This window comes from Entelurus aequoreus, linkage group LG05 (assembly GCF_033978785.1).
Source record: "Entelurus aequoreus isolate RoL-2023_Sb linkage group LG05, RoL_Eaeq_v1.1, whole genome shotgun sequence".
In the NCBI taxonomy this organism is placed as follows: domain Eukaryota; kingdom Metazoa; phylum Chordata; class Actinopteri; order Syngnathiformes; family Syngnathidae; genus Entelurus; species Entelurus aequoreus.
The window spans coordinates 65,085,780-65,096,342 of record NC_084735.1 but is presented as its reverse complement, the minus strand read 5'-3'; the positions used below and the strand labels follow the sequence as shown (position 1 = coordinate 65,096,342).

General features: G+C 39.3%; 1 protein-coding gene across 3 annotated transcripts in view; it reads left to right on the top strand.

The window, feature by feature from the left end:
* Window positions 1-10,563, top strand: part of nectin1a (nectin cell adhesion molecule 1a) — a 46,925-nt gene that overhangs the window by 16,556 nt on the left and 19,806 nt on the right. Inside the window, exon 2 of one of the 3 annotated variants that reach the window (XM_062048665.1) lies at window positions 6,271-6,401. The exons of the other annotated variants lie outside the window; for them this stretch is intronic. Coding sequence (XP_061904649.1) covers window positions 6,305-6,401 — 97 coding nt within the window. The 5' untranslated portion in view covers window positions 6,271-6,304. The remainder of the gene's footprint in view (window positions 1-6,270; window positions 6,402-10,563) is intronic. 3 annotated transcript variants of the gene reach the window in all.

Here is a 10,563-nt window from a genome sequence, read left to right as displayed (position 1 = left end):
AATTTGAGCGAGGATGAAAGATTCGTGGACGAGGAACGTTAGAGTGACGGACTAGAATGCAGTGAAATACATATTTTTTTTTGCTCTGACCGTAACTTAGGTACAAGCTGGCTCATTGGATTCCACACTCTCTCCTTTTTCTATTGTGGATCACGGATTTGTATTTTAAACCACCTCGGATACTATATCCTCTTGAAAATGAGAGTCGAGAACGCGAAATGGACATTCAGTGCCTTTTATCTCCACGACAATACATCGGCGAAACGCTTTAGCTACGAGCTAACGTGATAGCATCGTGCTTTAACTGCATATAGAAACAAAAAAAATAAACCCCTGACTGGAAGGATAGATAGAAAATCAACAATACTATTAAACCGTGGACATGTAAATACACGGTTAATGCTTTCCAGGCTGGCGAAGGTTAACAATGCTGTGCTAACGACGCCATTGAAGCTAACTTAGCAACCGGACCGCACAGAGCTATGCTAAAAACATTAGCTCTCCACCTACGCCAACCAGCCTTCATCTGCTCATCAACACCCGTGCTCACCTGCGTTCCAGCGATCGGCGGAAGGACGAAGGACTTCACCCGATGCGTTTGGCGGCCCGGAGACGTAGGAAGTCAAGGTGAGGTCGCCGGCTAGCGCGTCTGCTCTCCAACAAAGTCCTCCTGGTTGTGTTGCTGTAGTCCGCTGCTAATACACCGATCCCACCTACAACTGTCTTCTTTGCAGCCTTCATTGTTCATTAAACAAATTGCAAAGGATGTCCAGAATACTGTGGAATTATGAAATGAAAACAGAGCTTTTTGTATAGGATTATACGGGGTACCATAACTTCCGTTTAACTGACTACGTCACGCGCATACGTCATAATACCGCGACGTTTCAGCCGGATATTTCCCGGGAAATTTTAAATGGCACTTTATAAGTTAACCCGGCCGTATTGGCATGTGTTGCAATGTTAAGATTTCATCATTGATATATAAACTATCAGACTGCGTGGTCGGTAGTAGTGGGTTTCAGTAGGCCTTTAAGTTTAGAAAAAACATTGTTTAATTTATCTGTAGTAGACGCAAGATAAACTCAGCCACCATAGTTTGCTGTCCATGTAGCATTCATGCTAGCGGCTTTGCTTTAGGATGCTATTTTAATCTCGAAATGCGTCGATGATAAGAACATTTGTCACTGCAATGCAAACTAATTACCTAAGTTTTACCTAAAGTTCCATCTGAGTTTGTTTTGAATGGCGCAGAGCACACCGTTCTGGTCTTTGCAATACGCGCCACCTACTAGCGGTCAGACAAACACTGATTAATATATTTTTTATTAACCACATGTGTCAAAGTTGACAGCCCCAATACACACACACACACACACACACACACACACACACACACACACACACACACACACACACACACACACACACACACACACACACACACACACACACACACACACACACATATATAATATGTGTGTGAATGTTGTCTGTCCATCTGTGTTGGCCCTGCAATGAGGTGGCGACTTGTCCAGGGTGTACCCCGCCTTCCGCCCGAATGCAGCTGGGATAGACTCCAGCATATATGTATGTATGTATATATATATATATATATGTGCATTCGGGCGCAAGGCGGGGTACACCCTGAACAAGTCGACACCTCATTGCAGGGCCAACACAGATGGACAAACAACATTCACACTAACATTATATATATATATATATATATATTAGTACAAATTCCAATTATTGAAATACTTTCTATAGTTCAAGACTTATAGTAATTTGAAAACAGCATTGCAAATCCTAATGGCGGCTACAGTTCCGATGTTCAAGGTCGAAAATAATTAATTGCAAACGTCCGGTGGGTCCCATTGAAAATTTTAACAGGTCGTATTTTGCCCGTGTCTGCTGTTAATGAACTATCAGGAAAGGCATGGAGAAGGGGTACACTTTGCTTCTTACTACTCCATTGTAGGTATGTTGAAATGTGCAAATGTAACCGCATGAGGTCCTTTAATGTAACTTGTTAAACATGTCTGAAACAAATAAGTCATAGCTATAACTTAATACAGATAAATACTACGTACACATTTTGATTTATTCATTTCTAATGTGGCCCTAAGCCTCTTTGGCAATGTTCTGATGCAGCAAACTTTATGTGTGCAACAATGGCGCGGGCCAATGAGCAAATGAGTCCGATTTTAACTTTCGACACCACCAGGCCCATCTTTTTATTCAGAAGCTAATTTTCCCATTGTAACACATGGAGTCATGCAAAAAGGGACAGAAAAAGCCAAAGAAAAGGCAAAGTGCAGAGTCAATCCTTTGGTGCTGAAAATTGAAACGTCAACTTTAGAAGCCGCTTTTAAAATGTTTTATTCGACTTGTTGCGTTGACCAATACAATTTCAATCCTTTAAAGTCCCGTTGTGGACTCAATAACAGCTGCTGCGACCGATGACCGGCTGGTGTCAAACCTGTGTCAGGGTCCAGAAAATTAGGGGGTGGGGCTTGTTGTGTAACGACAATAGTGGCGGCATACGGATGTGTTGAGCCGCTCCTGACATCTGCTCTGATTGCTTTTTTCACTCAGGCGCTGATAGAGCCCAATCCATGCCAGCTGAGCAGTAATTTGCTGGTGGCCTTACATGCGTACATGCTCCTCTGTGTGTGTGTGTGTGTGTGTGTGTGTGTGTGTGTGTGTGTGTGTGTGTGTGTGTGTGTGTGTGTGTGTGTGTGTGTGTGTGTGTGTGTGTGTGTGTGTGTGTGTGTGTGTGTAAGTGTGTGGGCTATGTGTTGAAAGATGGGGATTAGATCTGAGGGTGAAACAACACGATCGCTGCCAAATCCCAGACTACGAAGTCTTCACCTGCTTTGTGCACACTAGTGCCCGCTGCACTCGTTTTAAAGTGTGCAACCTACCAGGGGATACAACGCTGAAATGATGACTTGATATCTACCTCTCTTGATGTTCTAAACACATCACGTCTCCTCATCTGCTCCCGTTCCCTCATGTACCCAAACAGCAGCAAAAAGAGTCATGATAATCCCGCGAGCCGCCGCTGAACACAGGCCAAGTGCACACTCCACGCTGCTGCACAGATGACATGCAAACATGCGCACGCAGACCGGCACAATGGCAGATATATATATATATAATTTTTTTGTTATTAATATTAAGGACCTTGTATTTCAATCAGTTAAAAGAGGGATGTCATCTAGCAGAGTGGATGTCAGGAACGTTTTCCTATTGTCGGTAAAGACATGCAATCTGTTGCTTTTGTGGGATCAACGGGACAGCACATGAGTCATGTGACAAACCAAACATACTGGAGGAGGAGCCGTGTGTGTCAGATGTGTGTCAAATTTCTAGTACACACCCACAGAAACACAGGCCTAATCCCTGATCAATCACAGATTTGATGGCACGGGGATTAAAGAGTTAATCTGCCCTCTTGCTGTGTTTCATTTTGTCGTTTTGAAGCGAGCGAGAAAGATGTTGCTTGGAAAATAATACGACGGAGGAATGCTGGGATTTTTAGCGGGAGATCATTCTATTTTCCTCTACAAGCGATGATGTCACGGCGTTGCCTCAAAACCCTTTCTAGGTGTCTAATAAAATCTCGGCGGGATGGCGTGGCGCGGTTGGGAGAGTGGCCGTGCCAGCAACCTGAGGGTTCCTGGTTCGATCCCCAGCATCTACCAACCGAGTCACATCCGTTGTGTCCTCGAACAAGACACTTCACCCTTGCTCCTGATGGGTCGTGCATGGCAGCTTCCACCATCAGTGTGTGAATGCGTGAATGTGGAAATAGTGTCAAAGCGCTTTGAGTACCTTGAAGGTAGAAAAGCGCTATACCAGTACAACCCATTTACCATTTAATCTCTCAGCATTCGGTGTATGTCATTTCTAAAGGGGGTTTTTAACTCTTCGTTTAATGTACATGTTTTACATTTCCGCAAATAGTAGCCATCCTGGTTTGCTTCCAGCTTCTGCCATTCTCATAAACCAAAAATGTTAATAAAACGGTTTTATTAGCTACTAGAAGAAACCAAACCAATCCGATTAGCTCAGCCTCCGATGCATTAATATATTACATAAAAATTGTGTAAAGATGACTAAAGAGTGTTATTTCATGTCTAGAGGGCTCGCATTTTGTTGACAAATGTATTTAGAGAGTCATAAAAAGGTTTTCTATCCTCTAGTTATGAAAATATTTGCTTTACAATTAATGATTCCTACTTTGCGGACATTCATTCATCGCAGTCATGTCCGATTCCAATTAATAGCGATAAACGGGGGACGACTGTAACTCACTTATTCTCCCTGCATGTAAAAAAACAAACAGGTATGACAGATTTGTAGTGATAGACACTCAGTACCATTAAAAGCACACGTGGCATCTATAAAGCTGACATTTATTGGGGTGTTTAAAGAGAAAATGTTGCTTTTTTTTAGAGTGGGTTAATTCAATGAGGGTGAAGCACAATTTCGTAATGTCAGGAAATTATTATGAATTTTTTCTTGAAAAGGGCGAGTTTTACTGCCAACAATGTTAAAATAATATCTAAACGGTGGACATTTTTCCATGAAATATGGCAAATGGTGATGGTGTGTTTGACGGAGAATCAGCTGGAAGGCGATACCGTAGAAGGCCACTCTCCAAGGTAAATACTGTACATTATTATTACACTACTTCATAAAACCAAATGGGCCAAGCACCAAATAAATTGATTCCAATTCATTTCACTGGGAGACGTTGATTTGAGATACAAGTGTTTTGAGTTAAGAGCGCCGTCACAGAACCAATTAGGCTCATAAGTTGACGTACCACTGTAATTATATTTACAAAAGTACAAACCATATTTCAATAGGACTCATTTGTATAGTGCATTATTATTCACTTGTGGGAAAAACTTTAAAAATCTTACTTAAAACATTACAATTAACGCCTTCCATCCATCCATTTTCTACCGCTTGTCCCTTTTGGGGTCGCGGGGGGTGGTGGAGCCTATCTCAGCTGCATTCGGGCGGAAGGCGGCGTACACCCTGGACAAGTCGCCACCTCATCACAGGGCCAACACAGATAGACAGACAACATTCACACTCACATGGTTGGAGTTCAAATCCCAGCCGAGTCATACCAAAGACTATAAAAATGGGACCCATTACCTCCCTGCTTGGCACTCAGCATCAAGGGTTGGAATTGGGGGTTAAATCACCAAAATGATTCCCGGGCGCGGCGCCGCTGCTGCCCACTGCTCCCCAAGGGGATGGGGCAAATGCAGAGGACAAATTTCACCACACCTAGTGTGTGTGTGACAATCATTGGTACTTTAACTTAACATTCACACACTAGGGCCAATTTAGTGTTGCCAATCAACCTATCCCCAGGTGCATGTCTTTGGAGGTGGGAGGAAGCCGGAGTACCCGGAGGGAACCCACGCAGTCACGGGGAGAACTTGCAAACTCCACACAGAAAGATCCCGAGCCTCAGGACTACTCAGGACCTTTGTATTGTGAGGCACATTAACTAACCCCTGTCCTACTGTGCTGACCACAATTAACGCCTTTCCCTTATAAAATGCTTTACCTCACATACGTGCTTGGTACTCTTTGCATATCCCGGGTTCATGTATGTGTAAATATAGTATATATACTGTAAATGTTCTAATCAAAATGTATTAATGGCAGAGTCTTCTAGGTCTCCCTGTGGTCTACAAAAGCAAATAATTGCTTAAGTCTTTTATACAAAAAAAGAAAAAAGCATTGACGTTAACAACTGCGGCTGCAGACAACCTTGTGGGGTTTTTTTATGATGGCAGTAGCTACATTTGAAGTATCACGTGGGTTTATCTACCTATGCATGCGTTAAATTTGGTGCAAAACGCAGACTTGTCATACGGTTATTACACTTACTTACTGCTGTTACATTGTGCAATATACTGGTGAGTTAACGTTTTCCTTTCCACTTTCTCATGTAACCCAAATCATTATTCAAGTAAAAATAAATCTGTTAAAATAATATTTAAAGAAGTAATAATAGCCAATCTTTCTGTGCTTTTAGTAAATATAAAAAATACCTAAATAAATGCCACAGGCTACAATTACATCATTTATGGAGTTTCAATAAAAGCTAAATATATCCCAAAATGGTGTTTTAACTGGATGATACCAGTAGTCCAATCATGACTCATTTCAACTAGTTCACATGTGTGCTGCAAGGGTAAAACAACATTTCCATTGTTGTGTTGTTTCCCATAGCGCTGCTGCTGTTTTTAGGTCATTGTGGCGTGCAATGATGAGGTCATTTCCCATCCTTTTAAACAATGGCAGAATGAATGAATGGGGCTCACAGAACAGGAAGGTGGAAGAGAGGCAAAGGCAGAGCAGAGGTACTGTGGACTTGCTGCTCTTCATCTAAACCTAACTTTCAGTGTGGGAATGTGCTTGGTTTTGGTTGCGTAGGAGAGACGGTTAACCTTCTCGCTGTTTGCTTTGCTCCTGGATGAGTTACTAAACTGACACAACCGAGGCTGTTGTTTCAACCAGTGTGGAATTAGGTCACACACAATCATATTATTAACATACATTCTCTTAGCTGATACAGATTTTAATATACATAAAGGCTGTAATCCACTTGTACGCTTTCAGTAATTAGTGTGTCATAGCATGCATGGTACTGCATTACACTGAGAGCTGTTTATTTTGCTCCTATAGCGTAGCCTATAAGGGTACTAAAATGACATTGTAGTGATCTCGTGGTTTGCAGATTTACAGTATGTCTGCAATGTCAGCCTGGGGTGGTTTTTAACTGATGTCAATGTGCCAGAGAGATAAGAGCAAAAAAAAAAATCAATATTCCCCCATTAATATAATGGAAATAATAAAGAAGCATGGTGTACTATAGTGTGTCGCGTAATTGAGTGTACTGCGTTTTGTCAGTCGGGATAGGCTCAAGCTCACTGGGTTAGGCTGTAGCTCACACGTGACACTGAATAGAATAATAATTATCGTTATTGTTTGTTATTTAAAGTAAAATAAGAACACATTCAAGTCAAAACTATTATTATTATAAATGATTACTATTATAATTAAAATGTGACATTTAAGTAATATACTGATACTTTGCAAGGCTAAAATATACAATTAAATAACTCAAAAATCCATCCATTTTCTACCGCTTTTATCCCTCTCTGAGTTGCGGGGGTGCTGGAGCCTATCCCAGCTGCACTCAAGCGGAAGGCGGGGTACACCCTGGACAAGTCGCCACCTCATCGCAGGGCCAACAGAGATAGACAGACAACATTCACACTCACATTCACACACTAGGGCCAATTTAGTGTTGCCAATCAACTTATCCCCAGGTGCATGTTTTTGGAGGTGGGAGGAAGCCAGAGTACCCGGAGGGAACCCACGCAGCCACTGAAAAATGTTGATCACACGTAAGCAAGACGCAGACGAGTGTCTGAAGCCTCGGTGGTAAGACGAGGCGCCACCACTTTGCCACACCTTTGCTACGGCGGCTTGGGCAATAGGGCGGCGGCTACTCCAGCCAGACCCACCCAGCCCTTAGCACCAATCCTTGTCCTGAAGTTATGGATCCGAATTGCTGACTGCTCTTAATCGTATTGTTTTAACATGTGATGCCACATTGTGGCAATTACTAAAGACTGCAAGCGAAGTTCAGCTTCCCCAAATAAAAGTGGTCAACTATGTTCTTTTGTGTTTTCATTTCATTGACTAAATGCATTAGGATGCGTTTAAAACTTTTGTTTAGATTCATCTACTTTGGCAACAGTTGGCACGACTTTTTTTTATTGATGTGGTAGCGTCACAGTGCTGCAGCTAAACAGACAATCGTTGGATAAATGCTCGACTTTGTCCCGCACACGGACGGTGAGCGACATAATAAGAGTGATCGAAAGGGGGTCGCCGTGCTTCCGCATGATGATTGAATGACCTGTATGGGAATCCCTGTTTGATTGACAGCAAAATGAGTGAATCAGCAATCTTGAAATATAAAACACTGCTAATTCCGTTGTTCCTATTGATATGGAGATATTTATAATTTTTAAAGTAATTTTCTTTGTAAAATCTATCATGTTTATATCTTTTGTCTGTTATTGGAGACTGTACTCATGTTTACAGAGTACCGTAGCTGAAAAATAGCTTCCCCTACTTGAAAGACCAGCAGCTGCAACTGGTATACAGCCTGTGTTACATTGTACGATAATAACAATTAATAAAAAATAGAGCAAAAGGATATAACAACAAATGTAATACTATTTAACACAGACCTTTTTTTAAATGTATGTAAATTATTTTTAGCATTTATATATATATATATATATATATATATATATATATATATATATATATATATATATATATATATATATATATATATATGTGTCTTAATTAGATTATCCAAAAAAATAGTGCTCGATACCGTGGTAGAGCGCAATATATGTATGTGTGGGGAAAAAAAAATCACAAGACTACTTCATCTCTAGAGATGAAGTAGTCTTGTGATTTTTTTTCCCCACACATTTATTTATATATATATATATATATATATATATATATATATATATATATATATATATATATATATATATATATATATATATATATATATATATATATATATATATATGCATCATCAACAATTATACAAATTATATGATGCTGTCAAATTGACCACGCCCCCAACGCCACATGTTGATTTCAAGCTGGGGGTAACCCTGCATATATGTATACATATACAGTACATATAAGCATACATATCAGAGGTAGGAATCTTTGGGCACCCAACAATTCGATTACAATTCAGGAGCTACGATTCGGTTAAAAATCGATTACTGATGGATGATTAATTCATGTATATTGATGCAGTTTTAAATGTTTTCGTTTCACTCAACCGTTTATCACTTGCAACATTAAAAACAGTGCATTTGTAATAACAAACAGTTAAATTAATTGCCATCACATTTATTATGATATATTAAATGTGTGTAAAAGTGGAACATGATTGTAGAGGAGCTGGTTGGATCTCTCAGTGAGGTGGCTCGCTGCAGTCAGCCAAATTTTAGAAACGGTCTGCATTACATTATTTACAATAAATACATCGATTTCCGACATTTACTAATCGATTTTATAATCCTCCATGTCCGAATTGCGATTAATCTAAAAATCGATTATTTCCCCACCTCTAATACATATACATGTGTATATGTAAACTGTAAACATATACATACACACATATATATATACAAACACACACAAATATATACACGCACACTGACACACACATTTATACTTATACACACACATATATACATGTATATATACACACACACACACACACACACGTATATATATATACAGGTATATATATATATATGTATATACAGTATATATTAGGGCTGTGAATCATTGGGTGTCCCATGATTCGATTCAATATCGATTCTTGGGATCACGATTCGATTCAAAAACAATTTTTTCCCGATTCAAAACGATTCCCTATTCATTCAATACATAGGATTTCAGCAGGATCTACCCCAGTCTGCTGACATGCGAGCAGATTAGTAGATTTTTGTAAAAAGCTTTTATAATTGTAAAGGACAATGTTTTATCAACTGATTGCAATAATGTAAATTTGTTTTAACTATTAAATGAACCAAAAATATGTCTTATTTTATCTTTGTGAAAATATTGGACACAGTGTGTTGTCAAGCTTATGAGATGCGATGAAAGTGTAAGCCACTGTGACACTATTGTTCTTTTTTAAAATTTTTTTATAAATGTCTAATGATAATGTCAATGAGGGATTTTTAATCACTGCTATGTTGAAATTGTAACTAATATTGATACTGTTGTTGATAATATTCATTTTTGTTTCACTACTTTTGGTTTGTTCTGTGTCGTGTTTGTGTTTCCTCTCAATTGCTCTGTTTATTGCAGTTCTGAGTGTTGCTGGGTCGGGTTTGGTTTTGGAATTGGATTGCATTGTTATGGTATTGCTGTGTATTGTTTTGTTGGATTGATTAATTAAAAAAAAAAAATTAAATCAAAAAATCAAAAAATAATAAATAAAAAAAAAAGATTTTTAAAAAATGAGAATCGATTCTGAATCGCACAACGTGAGAATCGCGATTCAAATTCAAATCGATTTTTTCCCACACCCCTAATATATATATATATATATATATATTTTTTTTTAAACACACCGGTCCCCAGACACATTTATTTTCTCTCAATTTGGCCCCCAAGTCAAAATAATTGTCCATGTCTGACTTAGATTAATCATGCACTTTATTTGAAAAGTACAAGATCTTCTACCTTAGCCACTATACGGTCAGTGATCAGATCAATGCATACGTCAGTACAAAATTAGTGGGGAGACCCCGACTGGTGCGCTCGCTGGCAAATTTCACTCCAAAATACAGCCTGAAAGAACTTTGGATAAAACTGATACCAAGTTTTGTACAAATAAATTACGTGCTTCAGGTAAATCATTTGAAAACGTTCCTGGATGACATGTTAACAATAAAA